The following is a 25,621-nucleotide window of genomic DNA, read 5'->3' as shown; positions in this document are numbered from 1 at the left end:
GGATAGTCTGGTCGGTAGGACGCTGGGCCTATGTCTGAGAGTTCGTGGGTTCGAACCCCGCCTGCCGAAGTAGTAAAGTGATTGATGCGCGTTAAATCTGTCGATTCGCAAAAGTTCTCCATGTTCCCATAACAAATCAATACCTCTGGGGGTACAGGATTGGAGATCGATCATTCTCTGAATCAGGTCAAAATTACGATCTGTGGGTGAATGAATGGATGTATGAATGGGTCCGCCCTATAAACGGGTGTGACGTATGGTGTGGCCGAAGTCGAATTCTTGGCCATAGATGGTGCTACTGAAAAGCAAGAAACGCATCCTCTGGCTTAAATTTGCTCGGTTTCACCTAACAGGCTTGCTAGTGTGGCAAGTGACATTAGAAACAACAACAACAACAGCATTAATTGTAATTATTTGATAAAAATTAACTGAAATAAAATTTTTCCTTGTTGACCTAAGTAGAAACTTAATTTAATTTTTTTTTAATGTTACTTGTTTATTATAACCTCACGCAGAGTTACTCCGAGATTGTAGCAAAACTTCCCTGCAGTGGTGCAGCTGGAAAAATTTTTCTGGGTCGGATTTTTAAGTTGGTAGTTTTAATTATCCAAAAATTTAAACAGGAAACATCCCTAAATAGATTTTTGTAAACTCCCTATATAGATTTTTGTGATCTCCCTAAATGGATTTTTACGAACTCCCAAAATAGATTTTTGTGAACACCCTGAATAGTTTAGTGTGAACATGATTAATTAGTTAATAGTTGTTCATATATGGTAAGTAACCTCAGTAAACGGTATCATAAAAATCACCAAACCTTAGAATGGTTACTTTGTTTATCGTTTTCCAAATTCAACTAAGAGCATTTTATGCCAGCAAAGCTTTTTTTAATGTAAGAAGAGAATGCCAAACATAGCATACTATTTCCAAATTCTTTTGCGTAACAATGGTCTTAAAAAAAGAAGAAAAGAAGCTAACTTGATTTCTTTCATCCATTATGGCTAGTGTTAACAATGGTGGTTAATGGTTTTAATGTAAGACTCACAACCTCGAAGAGATATTATTATACCCTATCATACTTAAGGAAATGGCAAAATAGAGCTTTTTTTCTCCCTTTTCAACTAGGTAAAAAAAAAATGATTATCTATTTTTTAATATGGTACTGAACACCGTTTGTCCTGAATTTCACCGATAATGTAGGCTCCGAGATAAGTGCGAAATTCTAGCTCAAATATCTTAGAAAGTTGTAAATCGATTTCAATGCCGTTTTATAAACATTTTATTTATTTAACTATTTGCATTTGGTGAAGTCTTACGTTTTTGGAAATACTCATTTTTAAGAAATCGTTAAAAAATTTCCTATTTTAGAAAATCCCTAATTTAGATCACGTATTTTGAACTAAGAGGCCAACGTTCAACTATGTGGAGAGGGAATTTTCGCCAGTCATGTCAAAAAGTTCAAAAATAATTTTTTCTGGAATCGGGGTAATTTTTATGTCAGTGCAATGTTCATATCATAAAATTTTTTGTACAAATGATGTTCTTGTATTTGATCTTGATCATATGTAGTTTCGAAAAGTACACGTTGTTGATTTACTATAACTATTAAGATATTGCTTACGGTGAATGGCTTTCTTCTGAAATGAAACTCCAAATTATGAAGAGCTGTCTATGTCTGATTTTGTCGAGAATTTATATTTAAGCAGTTCCCAAAAGCAAATTAACTTTGATAAATGAAAGATAAATTTTTCTTTTAAAGAAGAAAAAGAATCCGAATTATAAATTTAAGGATTTCTCAGAATTTATTTTTAAAAATTAGCCGATAATTAATCAAAATACACAAAATTTTAAATGTATATTACAAAATCTTTACTTAACTAAACTCCTTTAAAAATTTGAACTTGATGTTTTTATTTATAATTTTTTTTTTGTTCTCGAAAAGCTCTTATGTTATGTTTGTTATGTTCTTTTTTTGGTTCAGGGCATGAAGTGATCATTCCCTAATAAGGAACCTCGGCTCGAATCCCAACTGGTCGATTTAATCATTACTCACAGCTCATACTGATGCTTTTCTTTAAAAAAAAAACTATTTAAAAAAAAGATTTGTCATAACAATAATTAATACTTCCTTGTTAACACCAAGTAATTCGATATGCTTTTCTTCGATGTACCATAATAACTGTTACACGAGAATAATCAAACAGTCATCGATAGTTCTATAGGGAAAAGCCGAAAACAACTTCATTACTGAAAAATTAGTACAGTTAGAATGATAGATGGAAAAATTTAATTAATACTGACAGTATCATACTAATTAGCAGCAATTTTTTTTCTTTTTTTTTTGCTTGTCACGTCGGAAGATTTTTGACTTTCTGCTTTTTAGTTTTAATTATCAGGTATTGAATTCGTGTGCCCTTTTCTGGCTATTCCATGAACAGTCGTTATTTTCTTTTCCAATGCCCTACCGGATATTGACTTTCATCATTCGGGTATCAAAAGGGCAGATTTGTTGACCACTCTCTCTGGGCTAACGTAGTAGATGCTCCCATAGTAAGAAGGACAGATAGGATAGAGAAGAGAAGGAAAGAACATCCATGCCTAATCCGAGATTCGAATCTGGGACCTTCCTGACTTGAGATCAGCTCCCCGACCGTCATACAAGCAGATCGGCTGAACATTCATTACTGTTTTATTTTATTTTTTATAACAGGAGACGAACAGCGGATTTAGTCCTGTGTTTACGACTATCAATGTTCTACTCCGTAGCCTTTTAATTTTGAACCTAATTCAGAAGACAAGAGAAATTCTGAATCAGGCATTTTGACAAACTAGTTTTTGTGGAGGACTTTTTAATGGAACTAAACCTCATTTGCGTTACATGGGATAGAAAACCATGAAAACCTTCCGCGATTAAACCTACGGCAAGGGGAATCTAACCCACGATCTGTCAACCATTGAGTATATTTTTTCATCAGCACAGTGGTGAGTGTGAGTCGGGAGAAGAATTCATATCAACCAGTCACCGCTGGGATACGAACCTGATTCATCTCATTAGGAGGCGAATGCTTTATCCCCTGAGCCACCGAGGTTCAGTTGTTACTGTTTATTTTGTAACCGTCGTCGAACAGCTGACCAAAATTTTACGACTTCCGTGTCGTAAACTTGTCATCTTTAAAATTTTATACTCGGATACATCGTATATGTAGTTTCTTGTGATGGCATTTCGAAGTACCGAAAAATTATTGTTTGTTAGACATTGAGGTTTATGAAACATTGAGTGTGAGAGATGAAATACTCAATTTTAAAGCCGAATCAAATTGTGCTAGTTTGATATATGAAAAAAAATTGAAATTAAATTGAAAAATTGAATGAAAATTGAAATTACGTTAAAAATGCATGGATATGAAAACTGATTATTTTTAACGGTGTAAATACAACAATTAAAAATACTCGTAAAAACACCCACCGTGAAAGCCTTGCCAAGGACATAATCCAGTTTATAATTGGCGCCCATTTTCGTCATTATCCCTTTTTAGCAATTTTGGACCTTTTTCCTTCTTTATGATATCATTTCCTAATGATATCGTAATTAATGGTCGAAAAATGAAATCTTATTGAGCTATTACTTTTTCCTATGTATCATAAATATGAAAAACTTAGTCGAGATATAAAATGATGTAAATTGTTTGTCGTTAAGTACTGGGTGTTGCGTAATAACAACCTCTAATATATATAGATATTATTTAAGTTCCTTTAAAATATAGCGTTAAATGATTTACTCATCAGAAGTTTCAAATTAATACTTAAACGAGGAAAAAAAAACTCCCTCTCAGTTTAAATAATTACTAATCAGGAAATCGGAACTATAAACATCTGAATCTTTTTGATTGCCCGTGAAATTTGAAGGAATAAACTTCTTTTTGTTTCCTCCTATAATATTTACTGTTCCGCCCTCCTCTGTAGTGACTCATTACATTTCGATATCATCTTTATTTATTTCTTGCTATACGACACTTTATGCGAAATATTTTTAAATGGGATTTAAAAGTATAAGTTTTATTTCATTTTATAACAGTCGTTGAACAGCTGACCCAATTTTTAGGTTCACGACTACTAATGTTCAACTCCGTAGCCTTGTAATTTTGAACCGGATCCAGAAGACAAGGAAACTCCTGGATCAATTATTGGGAGAAATTTGCCTTCGTGGAGGACTTTTTGATGGAACTCACCCGCATTTGCGTTACATGGAGAGGAAGACCACGATAACCTCCCACGGTTAACCTGACGGCAAGGGGGCTCTAACTCATGATCCGTTGTCTACCACTGAGGATATTTTACGTTAGCACTTTGGTCGGTGTGAGTCGGGTTTCAGAATTCGTTTCGACCAGCCATCACCGGGATCGAACCCGGTTCACCTCATTGGAAGGCCAGAACCATGTTGTGAGTGGTCACTCTGTATACATTTTAATGTTTTTTTATTTATTTATTTGACCGATTAAATGTGAGTAACAATACTTTATAGATCGCTGTCAAAGAGAAAAAATAATACGCAATAATAATTCATAATAATAATACATAATAATAATACGTAATAATAATACATAATAATAATACGTAATAATAATTATACTTAATAATAATAATAATAATAAAAAAGACGCAAATAGATTTTATTTAAAAAAATCTTTCTTTTTACAGAAATATTTCCCAAATTTAGACACAACTGAAATTTTGGAAATATATTTTTAAATGTTAAAGATAATTGAAATAAAAAATGAGAACTTTCATAAGTTTAATTTTTGCAAATTAAAAAGTTATTATTGATGCGAAAAACGCATTTTCTTTTAATGATAAGGTTTTAAGAGAAAAATAGGATTCGTAAGAAATTTCGTCATTCACACATTTGACGCCAGCTACCGGTTCTATAGTCGCCGCGTCAACCATTTGGTCTTATTTCTAAATGGATAAAAAGAAAGAAGAAGAAAAAAAAAGAGATAAAGTTTCTCTTAGAAGTCATTAAGACATATATAGGTTCTCTTGTAATTTAGTAAATTACACAGTTAATGCTACGAAATTATATTTATTTCATTTCTTTTGCAGTTTAATTTTAATGGAGTTTTTCGCCAGAGAAAGTAAAAAAAAAAAAAGTTAAAAANAAAAAAAAAAAAAAAAAAAAAAAAAAAAAAAAAAAAAAAAAAAAAAAAAAAATAGTTTGAGTGCAATAAACTCAACTCAAATTTTAAACTACTCGTATAAGTACTATCTTATAGAAAAAAAAATGTTTGAACTTGAAAATCGTCAAATAATTTATATAGAACTTAAAAAAAATTATTAAACGTTTGAATCGCTTATTTGGCGAGAGTTTTCCACCTGAAGTTATGCTCATTTTTTAATTCCAGAAAATGTAGTGTTGTAGCACGTGCCGATGGGCATATGTCCCCTTTATATTTCAGTCAAATAAAGAACATTTTTATTAATCATCATCGATTTAAATTCACCAATGTTTAAAACAAGAAAGAGATAAAAACTAATTATTTTTTTTCCAGATATTTAGCAGATATAAGAATTTATTTCTTATGTGTGAAATTAAGAGAACTATTATTACTGTATTTTAATTTAACCTCCCTCAAAAATTGGACACATGCACGCACATGCGCTGTAATAAAATTTTAGACGTTGAAAAATTAGATCAAAAAAGCTTTTAATTTACATAAAATGTGGGTTTTCTTCATACAGTCATTTTTCAACTCTTACATTCTTAGCATACAGCACGCTGGTAGAATATAAACTAAACTTAGTCAAGCATTCATGAAAAAATTTTACACTCTCAAAAAAGCTGTAAAAATAATAACATATACAAATCTTTATTTCATATAAAGACAAAACCTTTTTTTAAAAATAAAAACAACACATTATTAGATAGAATTCTTTATTTGGTATAAGGACAAAGCCTTCTTTAAAGTTTTTTCTTTTCTTTAAAAGTTAAATTTTTTTTTGCTGTAAATTTTCTTTGCGGTGATTGTTCCTAAATATTGCAGCTTTGCAATCATATTACCATAAGAAATAAGTTAAAACTAAAGTTAGAGGTTGCATAAAAAGTTAAAATATCCGGCAATTGCTCATATAATATGATTCGTAATTACTACCAATAATATATATTGGTTTTGGAACTCTTGTTAAAAATGAAGTAAAGAAATTATACACATTCAAGGGTCTTAAATCATTGTTAAAGGAAGGAAAAACTATAAACGTCATTAAAACTCGTTTGATTGCCAAATTTAACTTAGAAAAGGCTAAATGTGATTATTAAAAACACAGCCAAATTTCCTCCGACAGTCAATTCCTCTTTCCCAATTAGAGATTTTCTTCACTTAAACATTAACTTGAAACTCCGTGTTAATACCATTTTCACCTTATTTTCCACAAGATTTCTAAGTGTATTATATTAGGCAGTGTCTAAGAAATATCCTGTATCAATACCACTTGCAACAGCTTGGACAACAATAACAAACTTTTCATATTTCAGTTTTTTTAATTTATTATTTTGAAAGTTAAGTTCAATTTTAATTTTACAAGAGCATGATTTTATCATGATTCTTCAACTGTAAATAAGATTTTCCTCTCGTGTACAGTGTGCTTAGTAAAAAATCGAACGAAAATCACCAATCACTTGATTTTCACGCACTTTTTGAGAGGTTGACCTTCATCATCATCATAGTTGGCCAGACAGCCCAATGTGAGCCAATGCCTTCCTCTGAAGATTTCTCCATGACGACTTCAGATTTACCTTTGATCTCCAATTCTTAACCTTAAGAGGTCTTGAGAGGTTCACCTTAAATATGCTAATTAATTTGTACAAATGATGTTTAAAGTTACGGGACACGAAATCGTGTTATTTCCGAACAAATAAACTGTTTCTTTTCTTTCTTTTTTTCCCGCTGAAATTGGATTCTCGAACTGCGAAACAGAATGGGTAGCTACAATCTGGAAAATATGAGTTCCAATAATTCAGGTGAGAGGTAGAAAGTTTGGTCTCCTTATTGCAAATTAAGTTTTTTTTTTCGTATTTATTTATTTAAATTAACCAAAAAGTTCTTGCTGATATTTATAAAAATTATTTGTCCGTCGATAGTACAATTAAAATTTGTGGGATTATTCATTATTATTTAATCTAATAAAAATAATTATAAGGGATGAACAGATTTTAACATAATTTTAGATTACAGTAGAAGACCGATCTAACGACAATTCATAATAACAGAGGAAATTGTTGTTATAAGCAAATACGCTTATTTAATGTTAAGATAGCAATAAAAAGATCAAAAATTGAAGTAAACAGATTTACCTCTTTTACTTCAATTTTGATTTAAAATACACATAGATGGCTTTTGTCTACAGATAGTAGTTTTGATTACGTAGCTCCGTATTTTATGTAAGGCAGAAAGGTCTACGGCAGTAATGCTTCAGAAATAAGTTTCCAAATCGTACTAAGTAATTGCAAGAAGAAAATGAATGATGTGCAATACCTTTCGACGTTATTGATAACAGTGAATATTGATTTTAATCGTAAATTGTCAGCCGGAACAGCCTGATTGGCAGGGTGCTGGACTCGAACGGGAGTTCGAATACTGTAAATTGTGGTAATTTTCTTAGCATTACTATAAATTAGAATAATTAATATCGAACATGTTCATATTTTATACTTTAAATTTGCTTCATACTTGTTATTTCGTGTTATTATTAGGGAGGTTATTACAAAAATATTGAAAAGTAAATTTTTTTTAGTTTTTATATTTATCTCATAAAATGCAGATAGTTGAAGTTTTAATTTCTTACTCAACTTTGTGGTCATTCTACCTGTACATTGATTTATAGTAAATTTTTACTCGTTATAAATATAATGTTTGTGTATCTTTAATGTTAGCATCTTAACGGTAACTTGGAAATTTGTGGTAATCGCTGTCTTCGTAAGATACCGTACTCTTTGCATTGAGCTTTTACTTTATTCAACTTTAAAGTGACAAAATACAAAATTTGAACAGAATCGCTCAAATATTCCATGAGAAATAAAAATATGACTTTTTTTTCGTTGATATTTTACTTGAAAACTATTTAACTGATTTCGTTTAAAATTTGGACTGTGTCATTAATGTATATAAGCACAACGGACAAAAAAATTAGTCACCCTGAGAGAAATCATGAAAAACTTCATTTAATCGCTTGTAACACCGCCTCTGGATTCGATAACCACTTGGATTCGGATAGGAAGTGAGTCCACAAGGTTTTGCAGGTACGTCGAATCCAATGTAAACCACTCGCTGAGGATTTGATCACGCAAATCCACCGAATTGCGAGGATGCTGATTTCGGTGTTTTACCTGTTGTTCCAACATATCCCACATATATTCTATGATGTTCAAGTCAGGCGATTTTGCAGGCCAGTAGAGATGTAATTGAGTATCTGAGCGTTCGTAAAACCAGTCACAGATTCGTTTATCCCCATGAACTTTGTTGTAGTCATCTTGAAAAATAGGGGTATTGACAACATACTTTTCATGAAGATGTTGATTGAAAGGCAGCATCTTATCATCCAGAATGTTCAAATTAACATGTTGGTTCATGTTAGTGGCCACCGCAGTGAGGGGGCCAAATCCATAGCAAGAAAAACACCCCCAAAATATTACAGACCCACTCTCTGCCTGAATCTGACCTTGCACACAGCCAGGATGAAATGCTTCATCTGCTCTTCGTATCACTCGACGGAGTGAGTCTTTTGAATAAAGGCATAAACGTGATTCGTGAGACCATATTACATTCCACTAGTCAGCAGCTGTCTACGTTCAGTGACTTCTAGCCCACTGAAATCGCGCAGCTTTATGTGATTGTGTTAGCAATGGGCTCTTATGAGGTGTTCGACTTCAAATGTTCTTTGCATGCAGCTCCCGTCGCAATGTTCTCTCACTAGCAGGTTGGGATGGACCTTCATTTATAAACTAAAGCAATTCCTGGCAGGTTTGGAAACGATTTTGAATGACAAGTCGTGAAGCACGTCTCCGGTCCGCTTTCATGCAGGATCCTTTTCCAACCACAATTCTGACGTCGTCTTTCTGGACCACGTGTATTATACTACTGCTTGCAGACGCGTTGAACAGTCCGCATCGAAACACCAACAAATCCAGCAACTTCCTTCACCGTATGACCTAGGGCACGGCCAAACACAATTGCCCCTTTTTGCCACTCTAACACATCCTTACACTTATCCATATTTACACACAATTTCAGCTTCAAGCAAAAATATCTCACTGATAGGTACTTGCGTTTGATCACTTTGAAGCAGTGAGCACGTAACTTGACCACCGCGTCATTTAACGAAACCTAACGATCCATCGGTGCTTGCTCACTAGGGTGACTAATTTTTTGTCCGGAAAGCTTAGTTTAAAGTGATATGAAAATTTGTACACTCTACGGTTCAAAATATTTTCGATCCTAACTAAATTAAATAATAAGAAAGACCCTGGAATCACATTTGTATAAACTTATTGTTTTTTTTTTTCTTTCTAATTCGCTTAAATAGTTCAAAAGGGATAACGAAATTAAATTAACTTTAAGGTCACCAAATGTTTGATCCCTTCCCTGACTATACTTATTGGGACCACATTTTCCAAATTGCGGCTACCCTCATGTTTTGAGAATCAAAAATCTGAATAAAAAACATGCTTATTTATTTAAAGGATGTTTTTGTGTTTAATTCCATAACTTAACAGTTGGAATTAATTAACGTATTTGAGGTCAATTCTTTGAATCCTTAAGACTCTGGCACTTAATTCGTCAAAATCCAAACATTTGAGCAAAAATTATTCAGGGGCATACATAAAAATTCACTCATTAAATTCGAAGTTATTAGATGTTTCATTCTTTAATTTGCTCACTGTGCAGCGCAAAAAAGAAAAAAAATGAATCACCCTGAATAACTTGACCTAATGACCGGAATTTTAGGTACTAGGTCTCAATCTTAATGGTTTGAAAGGGTGATCTATATGCTAATTAGTTAGTGCAGATGATATTCTAAGTTTTCGAGATTATCAGACGCAAAAACGTACTTCCTCTGAATAATATTGTCCCATTAGTTCTTAAACAAACTATTGGGACAATATTTTGGGGATAAGTAATTCAAATCCATCGAAAAAAAATTTAGATTTATTATAAGAAAGCACGTTTTTGTATTTGATTATTTCTTAACTTAAAATATCATCGGCACTAACTAATTTGCATATTCGAGGTCACTCCCTCAAGCCATTAAGATTTCACAGTAACTGAAAATCTGATCAGTAGTGATTAGAGCTGATCAAATTATTCAGGGTAACACTCTACCTACACTCTTTGCATACATGCGATTTGATAATCATGAAAAAATTATGATAACATTAGCTTAATTTTATGTCATTTATAAAATCTCCGAGATCCTCTCCCATAGTGTATTACATGTCATTCTTAACATTAATCTGAGGTTTAACATCTTTCTCAAACCTTAAATCATTTGTATAGCTTTTAGAATTGGAATAACATTGAAATCTGAATAACATTGCTTAAAATTTTAATTAAAAGGTTAATTTAAAACCTCTAGCTCCAAAAATAAATGCGAAAAAACTATATTTCAGAGGTTAAATTATACTTTGGGAGTATGCTTGTACCGGCCTTATCCTACCTGGTCGGATAAAACCGAGTATGTATTGAAATGACGAAAAAAACAAAGTTTTTTCCTATTTAAATATTTCTTTATAGCATTGAATCATTAAAACTACGCTTCTAGTCTGAGAAACATACACGGATTTGACCATAGAGCTGAAATGTAGGTAGAGCAGATCTTGCAGACCGATTTTTATCTCAACAAAATCACATGTCAGTGGGCGATTCGTGAGGGAAATTTCCTAACTACAATTTCTCCTTGTTATTTCAATTTAAGTAAATCTTATATGGTATTTTATTGCGGTGCATTTGGTTGTAAAGAAACTTCGTCAATCAGTTAAGCGTGGACTTAAATTTCAGAAATCTTCTACACGTGTATACACTTCGAACGCAGGGCAAATAGTCCGATTATAAATTGTACTACCAAAATTTATTTAACAAAACATATTTGTAGGAGTTTTTCAATGGTAATTTTTATTTTACAGGACGCATAAGCACGTCATACGCACTGCAATAGAGATTTGGTTTGATGTGTATATGCGTCAAAACATTTAACTGGTTAAAGAAAGATCTTATACCTTTCATAGCCAAGTAATTTAAAAATTTTTTTTTGGAATTACAATGGCATTATTTACTATATAAATGAAGTTTTAGCACATGCTTCTTTCCCTTAAAACATTAATCCCGATTATTGCACTTAATTATTTTTAAAAACCAGAACTGAATATGGAACTAACTTAAATGAATATGGACGCATAAGACTACAATTTAACCATGAAACAATTATTCGTTATTAATAAATGTTTTTAAAATTTTAGTTCAAAAACGTAGTATAGTCCATTCCACCTTAAGATAAAGGCAGGTAGACCAGATTACAGCCGTTGTCATGGAAACTGAGTTACTCTTTAAATCAGTTGGGGGATGAGGTAGCAAAAAAGGGAGAGAAAGTGGCTAGTATTGGCGTTTAAGAAAGCAAGACGCCGATTTTTTTTTTTAAACCAAGAATCGTACTGAAATTTTGAACAGAATACGGAAAAGAACACGAGTTTCTAGAGCATTTCTAATAAGTATTATTATAAGATACTAGTTGTAAGCATTTCTTAATTAGTATTTAAAAAGCAGATTTTCTAATTATGATTTTTTAACTAAACGAAACTAATTTTAAACAACAGAAAAAAAAAAATATATATTTAGAAAGATTCTTTTTCGCTGAAATCTAAGTAAAAAAAAAAAAAATAATGCATAGATGCGCATGAATACTTTGCTTTAAATATTTATTTTTATTTGCTTATTTTTTGTAGATTAATGTACATTAATTTATCCCACATAGGCATTCTGTTGGGGAAGGAAAAATCAGCATAGGCAGGAAATTATTGATCATGAAAAAAATCATACTTATGTTTTATAATATTTACTGTTCTTTTTTCTTATTATGATTTTTCAATTAAACGAAACTAATTTTAAACAAACAAAAAAATATATTTAAAAAGATTCTTTTTTGCTGAAATCTAAGTAAAAAAAAAAGAAATGCATAGATGCGCATAAATACTTTGTTTTAAATATTTATTTTTATATGCTTATTTTTTGTAAATTAACGTACATTAATTTATCCCTCATTGGTGTTTTGTGGGGGAAGAAAAAGTCAACATAGGCAGGAAATCATTGATCATGAAAAATATCATACCTTTGCTTTTTTAATATTTACTGTTCTTCTTTTTTTATAAATAAAAAATTCAAATGTTTTTTCAGAAATTATGGTTCACTATAACCGGGAGTTCACTATATCCGTTCCTCAGACAATTTAACTAATGGTTCCAAACTCCTCCTTTTATTATACATTATTTAAATAAATGACTGAAAAATAATTAATATGTAGTAACAAAATATGTGTTAACTTTTATTTTTATTGCAAATATTGGCTTGATTACATCCATTTTTCAGTTTATGTCCATCTTATCTTAAATGAAGAACGTTTTACATTTACTGCTCGTCATAGTTTAATTTGTGACACTTATTTGCAGGATTCCTTAACTGAACTGAGAGTGTAAACGAGTTGAAATTCGTGCCTTATCTTCACAGATTAGTGTCCACCCCTTTGACCATTAATTAATAACTACGCATTCCAATGCTCTCTCTCTGATAGGAAAGAAATATTGACCCCTTACAGTTGCAACATCTGCTGGTGTTGGCCTTTGTTTAAGGATGGGAAAGTGAGATAAAAGAAGCAAACAAGAAAAATGCTTATTGCTATCTTCCCTGCTATATATGGTTTTAAAAATCGGTTTATGTATTTATTTTGAAGTAGAAATTTCAAAATTATTATAAAAAAATGAAGGGAACAAATTTGTCGAAGACAGAAAAAAGTTCATTATATCCGATTTCCTCTCTTCCTTTGGTTCACTATATCCACAAAAAATAACATTATACGTGTATAGCAAAGCACGGGAGCGAACTTTTCGTTCACTATAGCGGGGTTCGACTGTATAAAAAGAATTTTTTTCTGAAATATACGTATTTGCTTCTAAGAGACAAAAGAACTTACTTAAAAAAAAATTATTCTCAAAAATGGCAAAATTTTGGATTTTTGGTATTATCCACATGGGGGGCGCGTACTGCTTGTATCCCACCCTCTTAGACTCAACAGGAACTCTTTGAATAACATAATAGCCACCTATCCTGGTGGTTATCATGTTATTCATTTAATATTTTAACAGTTGACGGTTCCTTCTGCAAACTCTTTGTGGGGTCGCCCTGAATTGAATTCAATCTACAATTTCTCATCAGGAGAAATTCTACTTAGGTGGTTAGGTGCATTTCTTCAAAAGAAAATACATATTTTAAAATATCAGAACTTTCCTTTACTTTTCATGATCTTTGCGGGTGAAAGGAGGCTTAAGAGAAAAATCCGTATAATTAGTTATTTAAGTATAGTAGAATTAGTTAGTCTGGAAATATTTTGTCAGATACTGAAATATCTTAATATTTTCCATATATAAGAGAAATAATTTCTCAACTTTTTTGGCTTTGTATTTCAAAAATAATAATTAAAATATTGATTGGTTTAAATTAACCTTTCGATGTTTAAAAAAATTAACGATTCAAATTTTGTGTCTTTTTTGAAATTATTTCAATTCCTATACATTTTATTAGTTTATAACTAACGGATTTGCACACTTATATTATGGAATTTGTATTTCAGATAATATTTAAAAGTCCCTTTAATTAAACAAACTAAAAATCTCAAATTTCCGCCATCACATTATTAAAGTTCCTATAAAAAGTGAATTGTACTTCAGAGCTACACATGGCGCAAAAGACACAAAATTTGAATCTTTACAGAGATTGAATAAAGCGAAAAAAAATGTTTACTTTTGTCGTAAAAAAAATAATAAAATCACATGTTGAATTAGCTGCACATCAAATATGCTCAACTGTCAGTTTAATAATATTCACCTGTGTATTTTTTTTTCATTCATTCTGAAGGGAAAATTTTTGTCATTAAATATTGTACATATGAGTTTAATATTTAGAAAATTAAATAACCAAATACAAAAAGAAAGCGAAATAAGAACTGCACAAGAGATAGGACACTTAAGCAAAGAGAATGGAAAGAGCTGGCTGACCCGTGTAAAAACATAGCCAACGCGTCAATTCCTTGGCCTTGAAAACTAATCCAGCGCCAAACTAAGACACCTCCTTCTTTGTACATTCGCTTTACTGAGAAGGTATTTATAAGTTAAATACATTTAAACATGAAAAACTTCTAATGCATGTTTCAAGATAAACTTTTCTTACTATACAACATTTATTTTCTTTTGTACGCGCATTTAAACAGCAATTACTTCCAAAATAGCGAAGAACTACTTTTCCAAGGTGGAGTATTACATTTCCTACCCTTCCCTGCAGTGCCAACTTAAGGTGAAACGTTTTACTCTCTATAATGCTTTTGAAAAAATGAATTCAATATTTTTAAACTTAATCTGATCGATTTAAATTAGTTCAAAAAATACATATGCTCAGAGAGAAGAGGGGTTATGAAAGATTATTTATAAAACTATTCAATAAAAAGGACTAAGTTGCCTTTAGGACGAACTCTTATTACTTGGATGAAATCGTCAATTCTTTTTTAATTGCAATAATATATGGAAAAAAAATAGTGTAAAGTTTAAATAAAATCGAAAAGTTTAAAAGAGTAAAGCGGATTTTTTATATTCACAATTTTTACTTTATTTTTCGAATCATTTCTTGTAAATATTTTCAAAAACTCCAAATACATGAGAAAATATTCATGATTTTACAAGAAGCTATACTATTGTAAATTTTAACGAGTATTATCACAAGATAATTTTTAAAATCATTCAAAAATTAAAATTCTTGTAATTTTTTAAAGATGAGAAAAATTTTGTGTTTATATACATACATATTAAGAGCTCAGAACTCAATAAGAATTTTTAATATAACTAATTTAAAATAGCTATTTATCTTTAAGGAAAAAATCTAATTTTTACTTTTTTGTAAACCTTGAACTCAGAAGTTTAAACTTTCCCTTTCTTACTTTTGAAAGAAAAAATATAACAGAATAAAGTGCTCACCTGTCATAGGAAACCCTTCTCACGTCTTAGGGACTGATGCTTGGGACAGGGTGATATTGTGAAGTATATTAGCATGCTTCTGCTACCTCAATGGACTCAACCGTTAAAAACTGAGGAACATAAATAATTTGTTTGCAACTTTTAATAAATTAATTTAGGTACTTAGAATCACAGATAAAACTTAAATCTTGTTTCTCTACTTTCATATATCCAACCACCCTAGGATTTTGACTTCACCTAGCTTATAAACTTATACCCTATCTGATTGACTGAGAAGGCCCCGAATTTACCGAAAATCTTCTACCAGTTAAAAACTACAAATAAAATCCATAGTGAAAATGAAGTCTAGTAGCATCTATCAAATTAAAAGAGAAAACATAGCTTGAATATTTAGCACCGAAAAAAGTTTTTGTTTTAGAATATCTTTGGATTTTGCAATTCTTAAGCTATAAAAATGATTTAAGGTTTGTGAAAGTTGTTAATTTCAGATTAATGTCAAGGATAACATATATTACACTACAGGGGGATCAAGGAAATTTTATAAATGGCATAAAATTAAGCAAATGGTTATCACACTATTATGTCAGAATTCTAGATTTTGTCTTTCAGTACTTATTTTAAAAATTGTTTATTTATTACTGAATGATTGCATCAGTTAACCTTAAAGATATTTCCTGCAAATATGTAAAATACTGTGTTCGGATTTGTAAAAGTAAATCAGTTCAAAGAGGTGCTTGCTGAAAGACAGCAACCTTTTTACTTAATTTCTTCTATGTTTTTCTATAAATATAGGCTTAAGTATTTTTTGGAATTTTATAACTTCAGTGACCTCATTTAAGATGAATTTAAATTATCTTAATACTATAAAGAAAAAAAAGACGTTATCTTTTAGAGTCTTTATTTATTGCCCATACATAAAGTAATCAAACGTCCCAAACCCAATATAACATAACCAATTGATACACATAGCGCAAAAGCTCAGTTTAACAATACAAGCATTATATGATGCATCAATTCTTAAGGCTGATGCATATATAGGCACATGGTTATCAATATTACATATAAATTCATAAATCACAACAGGCACTTTTAGAACTTCAAACTTTACCAAATTTCACACTACACATACAAAAACAATGCTTTCACTTGAGCAAAAATGAAATGTACACAACATATTTTCAACAGCACAACTCTGTCAATAAATGAATTTCACACACAAATATATACAAAAAAAAAAACCTAATTATTAAGTAAGGTTGAAAAAAAAAAATCTGTTTTCATCATGTATTTTTAAGGAATTAAGTTAACTAAACACAACAAGAAATCACAGTAAATAAAAAAAAAATCTCAAATACATAGCAGATAGCATTTACTAGTTTTACTAGAAGTTTAGGAGATATTCATGACTATCATAAAAAAAGTGAAATCTCACATTTATGAATTATTGAGCTGAAAATCTAGATGGCACAACTTTTAAAAAACAAAATTTAACATGCAGAAATTACTTTTTGTGATTATACTGAACAATCTTACTTGAAAAATTAAACTAGTAATTAAAAAAGAATATTACAGCTCAAATTCAAAACTTTAGTAATTTGGCACAGCTTCAAAAGTTCTGCTGCAAATTATCAACATCTTAAAATGCATTTCTATGCTCAACTTCAATATTAATAATAATAAAAAATCTATTGGAATTTTTATAGTCGTGGGGAACAAATAACAGCAATCTAATAAGATATGAATATTACATTGATTTAAAAGTACTAATTATGCCAGGAAATTTTTGATATGAAAATATTTATAGTTTATAAAATAGCATAGAGAAAAATAGTACGACAAGACCTAATCTGAAATTTTTTTTATAGAGCTTATCCAATCTTGAAGCTAAACAAAACACAGTAAATATAATAATACAAACATTTTGATTGATACAAATCATGAACTATGTTGGAATGCAACATACTGAGCACCATTAGAATAGCAGGAGAGTTCTTCAATTAAAGAACAATAGTTAGATTTAACTATAAACTTAAAAATACATAGTTAAAATGTCGTGCTTTACTGATCTGAATCTGGGTCGAAAATTAAAATAACACTAAAATGCAAATAAATGCGTTAATTAAGAAATTATTCAAGAAATAGTTATTTTGTATTATACTTAAAACAGTATTAATAGTTTCTATTAAGTAAGTTATAGAAGGGAAGACAAGTTTCCTGAAAAATAGAAATAATTTAAAATAGAAAACCATTTAATCCTTTTGGACTAGGATATGTTAATCTATAGATGACTGACTAGAGTATAAGTAAATATATATATATAAAAAGCCTTAAAACTATATCTTCTTTTACACAGTAAAAAGAAACTTTTTTGGTAAAGCACATCCGCAAGCTATAACCCAAATTTATAAACAAGTGTTCTTGAACAGGTGACCATGTTAAGAAATTTAAGTCAAGTTAATGTTTTAGAAAAATTTACAAGTTTTAAAACAAGTTTATGAGGCATGAAAAAAAAACAAAAACACAATAAATCTCAAAGCCAAGTATGAACACACAGAAAATCTTAAAAATCATAAGTAATTTTTAAAAGAGACAAATTTTCAATAATTACACAAGCTATTAAACGCTCAAAAGCTAATGCATCTTTTTGTAACTATATTGCAAAAAGACAGATAAAGATAGCAATAACTTTAAAAAAAAAAAATGAAAAAAATTGTTTGTCAATAGTCAAAATTTTTTTTAAATATTTACAACCTTAAAATTTTTTAATCTATAGTTTAAAACAGTTAGGTTTCAAAATATTCAAATTATTTTGCTTCAAATGTTAAATAAGTGAATCATCTAATTTATAACTTAAGGATTTAAAGACTAAGTCTTGAAAAATAAATAGGGGGAAAAGTAGCAGAAGCAGTACTTCTTCATTAGAATGAGCTCTTTGAATGCTTGCCTTTATAATTAAAATTTTTTTTTGGCACAGACTAATATCGGATGAATTTTACCTATAAAACACAGTTAACAAGAGGGCTTCGTAAATTACAAGTAAGTATATTCAGTTTCCCAGTAAAATACACCATTTACACAGATTGCAAAGCCTCTCAAGAATAAAGAATACTTGAAACTATAAACAGACAAAATAACATTCAAAATGTACAAAACAAATTACACCCAAAGCATAAAATATTTCATGACATACTATTTCCTTTTTTTAAACCATAGAACATGAAATTTTATTTGCTTAAGGCTTAGACCTCAGAAACAAACTTAACAAATGAAATTAACTCCAGAATAAAACTATTTACAAATCATGCTTAACAAAATCCAAAAGAAAAACATTTAGGAATTTGCTGTTTTCTTTTTATGTTGCACAAATTAAGATGTTCAGACAGATTTCTTACATGAACAAATACTTTTGAAATCAGCTACCTACCAATTTGTAAAGTAATAGCGAAAGGTTGAGTTGACTTCACGTCACAGCACAAAAGAAAATTATAAAATAAAACTCAGTTTTTATGTATATGAAAAATATATAAATTAATCCTTTAAACTAAGGTTTTTGGTAAAAATATGTGCTAGCTTAACATAAGTACAAGCATATGCATTAGTAAATTGATTTAATTAAAGAAACTATAGTTAATTAAAAAAAAACAACCTAGAAACAAAAATATAATCTATAGAATACAAGTATATATACTATTGGTAAAAAAAATGTGCTTGCTCAACATAAGTACATGCATATGTATTAGTAAATTTATTTAATTCAAGAAGCTATTGTTAATCAAAAAAAAANAAAAAAAAAAAAAAAAAAAAAAAAAAAAAAAAAAAAAAAAAAAATCTATAAACAAAAATATAATATATAGAATACATGTATATAATAGTTTTTTTAACAAGAAAAAAAGAAAAAGAGCAAGAATTCTTATCTTGCATAAGTCAACTTAACACTGACACATTCTTTGAAATAATGCATTCATTTCCAACAACACATTCACTCATTAATACAATAAAATTTGTCAAATATTGGATACAAATAAAAGAAGTTTTTATATATCACCAATGTTTTCAAAAAAGAAAACATGAAAAAATTTAGTCGGATAAAAATGATTTCAATATATGTATTCTCTTGACAATTAAATCATTCAGATACAGCTAAACATAAATCACACATTATCTAAGAATTTTTTGTTGTTTTTTTTGTTGACATAAATACAAGGCACAACTATTATTTGCAAATGGCACAAATGAATTTAGAGGATTTCTGGAGTTCAATTACCAATATAAAAATATTTGTATCACAAAATTGCCTTAATTTTTAATAAAGTGAACTCAGGAACAGAGTCAATTTCTGGACATCATTTAAGGAAACATCTGAAAATCAAGAAATCTGAATTAATGACAAAAACATTTATAAAACAAAGCAAATACAATAGACCTCTTTTTAACCAGTTCAATAATAAAAGCCAGAGAAATGAGTCAGCATATTCTTACAACAAGCTATTTATCACTTGCTCATTTATTCAGTAAAAAATTCATTAGAACTAGAGTAATCTAAATTTTTTTTTTCTAGAACTATAATTGAAAAAAAAAAAAAACAAAAATATTTTTTCAGCATGCATAATTTTATACATATTGACGAAACAGGGTGCGTAGCCAAATTTTTTGAACAAAAAATAAGTACACTTTAAGCACTTAAAAAATATTTAAAGCTTTTCATGTATATACATAATATCAGACTTGGATTAAGAGGGAAGTCACTGGTATTGGAGTCCCCCAAGCCCTCAAATAATTTAGAAAAAATTATTACACATTTTCAAGGGTAATATTTTACTATCTTTTTTTAGAATCATTAAAATTTTTATGTATTTTGAGTGAAAATTTTACTATATATACAGGTATAGGACAAAAAAGGAACACCTGTACATAGTACCGCTATGCACAGGTGTTCCTATTATTTTGTCCTATACCTGTATAGATATTTGGTTATGTTTATCGTTCTACAACTCTACAAAATACTTAAAACTTAACGGGTGAATAAGGTACAAAAAAATATAATTGTTTGTTGAGCTGACATAGACATTTAATCATATTTTAATGCTGAATGTAATTTGTATAGTAAAAATAAATAAATCAAAATGCTTTTCCAATTCCAATTTTTGTAAAAAAAAATGTGTAATACCAATAAGTTTTTGTTAATTTAGTATAGAATAGTATACAGCGTTTTCATTACAGAAAAAAAATGGGAGAGAATTTCTCACCCTTTCTCAAAAACTGGGTGAGATTTCAAAAAGTTAAGTGAGATTTCTAAAAATTAAAAAAACAGGAATAGACTTGTGAAAAAAAATTTCTTTAAACATAATACATTTTTAACATCATATAATTTCTAAACCATTGAATATTTTTGCTGCATCACCATATGGAAAATGTTCTATATCTACTTTCGCATTAGCTATTCTCATTAGGTTGCTCAAATGCTCATCAGTCAATCTGATATATTTTGTTTTAATTCGGTTTTGGATGCTAAATGAGCTTGCAACAGATGCTGAACTATTCGGAATCACAAATTAAATTTGTAGCATTGTGCACACACTTTCCTATCTTCTACATATGCTAGCATAGGCTTTTCAATTACTTCTAGTATAGAATAGTGAAGTTCGTTGAAGTCATTTCCATGTTCATACTTCTTGTTATGTCTTCCAGTATAGTTTTCACAGACTTCAACTTTTACAAATTGCTGTAAATTGCCGATGAGGGAGTTTGGTAATTCATTAACAGCTAAAAATAGAGCTAGCTTTAAACAACTTATTATAAAGGACTCATTTTCTTTCTCAACACTTGTTGCAGCTGTTTTCATATCTTTTTCAAAATGGCAGAAGACTAAATTTTTTTTCTAAAATTCAAGAGATTTGCACATTTTAAAATTGATAAATGGAGTGAGCGAACTTCTCGCATTAATCATTTTTTAATGCGAGAAAAGAAAAATATATCAGAGATTCTCGCGCTATGGTGAAAACACTGGTATAGGTAGTATTCTAAAATACATATTAGCCCCAAGCCCTAATCCTTTACTGTAACTTAACTAATTGTTAAAATTTAGATTTTTCACATGAAAACATTTTATGCATGATTTAATATATTCACTGTGGAATTATTCATTCTATTCTTTTAATTAACAATTACTTTACTCAATTATGCAAAAAAGAATAACAAGAATAACTTTAAGATTACAATAAGTTACGCTTTATTTGGTGTATTATTTAGATTTAAATAAAATATTTATAAATGTAAACTAAACAAAGGCATTTATAAGACTGACTGATAAGATGCAAAGACAATAAAGTAAACAATAGAAATCTCAATAAATTCATATAACAAATTAGTAAATGGCCCTTTTAAATTACTATTAAAAACTGTAATTTAGTTCATAATTCACTTAATCAAATGATTAAAAATAATTTAAACAATTTTGAATTGAAAATATAATAAGCATCACAGCTACACACTTTTATGAGAAGTAAATTATTATACGGTTCCTAAATTCATTACATCAGATATGTGATCGATGAAGTGGACTAATCGTAATGCAGGGGTGATTGTGGGCCCAAGTCAAAATTCCAGAAAATTCTTCGAGTAAAAAAAAAAAGAAAAAAAAAAAAGAAAAAAAAAAAAAGAAGTTTAAATCGAAAAAAATTTAAAAAGGTTTTTTCCTTTTCTCAACATTTCTTAGTTTACTTAAAATATATTTAAAATTTTACACATACCTATACCATTTACAAATACCTATGTCGATGTGGAGAATTAAAATCTACAAATATGTCTTTTTTTCTTGAGTTGATGATTATAATAACTATTTACTGATTAAAAAATGAATATTAATCTTGAATATAAGCTTATAAAGTAGCTCTCCTTACAAACAAATAAAATTAACTGTGTTTTTAAGTTCCACCTTTGCGAATTTGATTTCCGGAAACTTTTGTGATCAATGATTTTTTGAAACGTCTGAACCTTCGAACTCCAGAAACTTCCGGATCACGGTTAGCAAAAAATCCGGATTTTTTCCAGAGCACAATAAACCCTGGTAATGACACAGTTCTCAACAGAACACCGAAGTCAAGCATCACTGGCTGCGCTCAGTAAGTGGGTGGGTGACCACTTTGATCAGCCAAAGCAGGGACTGAGGTATCGGTCCCTATTAAACTGTTCTACCTTAAAAGTGCTAAAATTCATGCACAAGTCCTTGGGCTACCAAAGCAGAGGAGCCACCCCATCTGCAGAGGATCAAAATTGCGATGGCGTGTCTTTGGATCATCTTTAGGGATGTTTTCCAGACTGTCGCTAACAGCCCATTGTGCAGCTCTAGTGTGACATTCTGAATTTTTTTTGCTCAATGTGTAGTTCTTCTTCTTAATTCATTTTGTATATAAAAGATAAAATAAAACTAATTTTTTATGCCCAAACTAACATTCATAAAATTTAAAGATAAATTCGTTTTTATTGAATAAATTTCTTTTCTCTCTCTCTATATATATATTGAAAACAAAACATTCCTCATTATGCAAGTCTTCAAAATCGTTTTGCAAATTACTAGCTGTCGCATCCAAAAAAAAAAGAAAAAAAAATCTGGGCTTATGATAAGCATTCGCCACTTTGCCAAATGTGATAAAATTGTAAATTTGATGAATAAAATAGATTTTTTTTGCGAGAGTATTAGCAAATTTTTTTCTAAAGAAATCAGTAATTTTTTATTTGATTACAGTAATTTTCGGTACATGCGTCACACAACCGTTTAGAATTGGGTCCAAATAATATAAGCCTGAAATAAACTATCGTAAAATAGTTTTCTACAAGAAAATAATTATTTAATAAATAATATAAAATATGGATTAGCATAAGTATGAGAATAACTGTCTTGAGATTCGCGGAATTTGATTAGTTAACTGAACAATCACATGCCTGTTATATTTAAGAAACTTGAGATTTTTGAATTGTTAATTTACATTTTTAAACTAAATGATAACGAACAAAAGAATTCAGTTTTTTGAAATGACAAATTTGAATTACATAAGATTTCTCACTACATTTTCTAAATGTTAAATAAGTGAAGTGCCATTCAATTCGTAGTTTAAAAAAAAAAAAATTCTTTAAAAATTGTATTTTTTTAAATAAAGAGTATAATAAAAAGCCAAAATTACTTGACACAATTACAATTCCACAGGTACAAACTCCCATGATTATAAAATTATAATTTTTGTCTTAATTAAATCAAATGAATCAAAAATTTTGAAAAGATGGAATTGTCTACTGCTTTGAATTTAAATGAAAATATTTTATTAATGAAGGATTCCAGTTTTAAGTTCAAGGATAGCAGTATTGATCAAAAAAAGAAATATTGCGTGATCTAGTTTACACTTTCCATTGGCTTTTTGTAAAGAAAGTCAATGTTAAGTTGAAATTTTTATTTTTTTTAAAGAGAAAAATATAGAGCTAGAATGAAAAATGGGGAAATGAAAAATAGAGAAATTGTTATAGGAAGAAGTTATTGGTTCATATCAGTAAATTTGTTAGATAGCAGTCAATTTCTGAAAATTCTGGTTAACAACACTAGACTGTGTTAATTAGTTAAAAAATAAGTTCAGTCTTGAAATTTTCTTTTAGAGTGGCACCCATGGTCACATTAAATAGTTTTAAATCTTTAAACTTCCTTACAATATTTAAAGCAAATAATGAAAACTATGAACCAAGCAATTCCAGTAAGTATTTGTGTTTTTACCTACCATTGGTTTCAACTTATAATATTATGTATACTAAAAGATCAATTCTATTTTATTTTTGATAAATAACTCAATAGTTTGCATATCACTAGTTACCATTGTAGGGTAGGGTATCTATAGAATATCACGCAGAATAATAACTAGAAGCAAAAACCTCTTGAGTAAGATTAAATAACACGTTTGCACACTGTAACATATAAAATTATCAAACATACCACTTGAGTTTTGAACTAAAAATCTTTATTTAGATGTGCGTAATTCCTTAATTTACTATTTCACATATCAGTGTTAAAAAAAAAAAAAAATCTTTTGTGTACTTGAAACTTTGGTTGAAAGCAAACAATACCGTTCAAACAATTTCAGCTTCTTTAAACTTATCAGCTGTACATGAGCTAACAAAGTTTCAATTATAATTTTTCCGATAAAAAACTATTTAAGATTAAAAAAATTTTCTTACCATTCATTCAACTGACTTCTTCTCATCATCAGGTTTTGTACAGCTATCGGAAGAAATATTTTCACTCTGTTCTTCTGCTTTCACACTGAGACTAACAAAATCACAGCAGATGTCAGCAGCACTGTCATCATCTTGTGAACTTTCTTTGCTTATAGAGGTTTCTGGTTTAACTTCAGATGAAGTGTTTTCAGTACATGATCCTTTATCAACAGTATTTTCAACCTCTTTAGTGGGTTGCTCAGTAAGCAATTCAAGTGATTTTGCATCATTTAACGTACTTGACTCTTGGTTTGAAAGATCAATTTTCGAGTCAGAGGAATTTTGGTTATCATCACTAATAGCGCTTGTAGTGGAACTATCACTTTCAGCAGGAGGAACTTTACTTTCTTTGAATGGGGAAATTTCTTCTTTATTTAATTCACAAGTGTTGCTACTTTTTGCTTCATCTTCAAAACTACATTTCTCAGAATCACTAGCCTTATTTGAAATAGAATTTGAAGGGCCAGTAGCTAGTTTTGAATTATCTTTATTGAGACTTTTATCAACAGTTGAACTCAAGACTTCAGATGCTTTATTTTCAAGTGGGGCAATTTTTACACTTTTTTTCTGTTCATTTTGCTTAGAACCACTACCTTTTCTTCGACGAGAAGCATCAGAAGCAGAAATAGTATTGCGTCGAGATCTAGCATCATGATTATAATTTTTATTCTGCCTTGATCCAGAAGATTCTGATAAATTGCGATGGCGTTCGACAACAGGGCCAGTAGCATAGCTGCATTCATATGCCTGTTAAAAATTAAAATTTTTTTGAATTGAGATGGTCAGTTGAAAAAAAAAACGACTATTCTTTAAAATTTTATTCTTTTTATAAGCATTTAAAGAAAACCATTTAGTACAAATTATACACTCAAAAAAAAAAAAAAAAAAAAAAAAAAAAAAAAAAAAAAAAAAAAAAATCAAGGACTTTCCAATGATTAAATGATAGACTATCACTTTTATACAGAAAATAGACAGATGATAGCTTGAAGAAATTATCTGAAATTGTTTTCCTCAATGTGTTATTTTCTTTTCCATTTGTACAAAGAGGAAAAATAAAAAAAACTACTCATTTTTGTAAATTAAATTAAC

The 25,621-nt window shown here is 29.5% G+C and overlaps 1 protein-coding gene across 5 annotated transcripts in view; it reads right to left on the bottom strand.

Moving 5' to 3' along the window:
* Nucleotides 1-18,455: 18,455 nt before the first annotated feature.
* LOC107446658 (La related protein) overlaps nt 18,456-25,621 on the bottom strand; it is a 49,419-nt gene continuing 42,253 nt past the window's right edge. For 4 of the 5 annotated variants that reach the window (XM_016061352.3, XM_016061354.3, XM_016061353.3 and 1 more), the window contains 2 exons: nt 24,494-25,279; nt 18,456-19,636 (listed from right to left, as the gene is read on the bottom strand). In XM_016061352.3, coding sequence (XP_015916838.2) covers nt 24,497-25,279 — 783 coding nt within the window. In that variant the 3' untranslated portion in view covers nt 18,456-19,636; nt 24,494-24,496. The remainder of the gene's footprint in view (nt 19,637-24,493; nt 25,280-25,621) is intronic. The other variant, XM_016061355.3, reaches the window with a different exon arrangement.

The sequence above is a fragment of the Parasteatoda tepidariorum genome, chromosome X1, assembly GCF_043381705.1.
Source record: "Parasteatoda tepidariorum isolate YZ-2023 chromosome X1, CAS_Ptep_4.0, whole genome shotgun sequence".
Taxonomy (NCBI): domain Eukaryota; kingdom Metazoa; phylum Arthropoda; class Arachnida; order Araneae; family Theridiidae; genus Parasteatoda; species Parasteatoda tepidariorum.
Note: the sequence above shows the minus strand (reverse complement) of the source record. Positions and strands in the feature narration are given on the sequence as shown.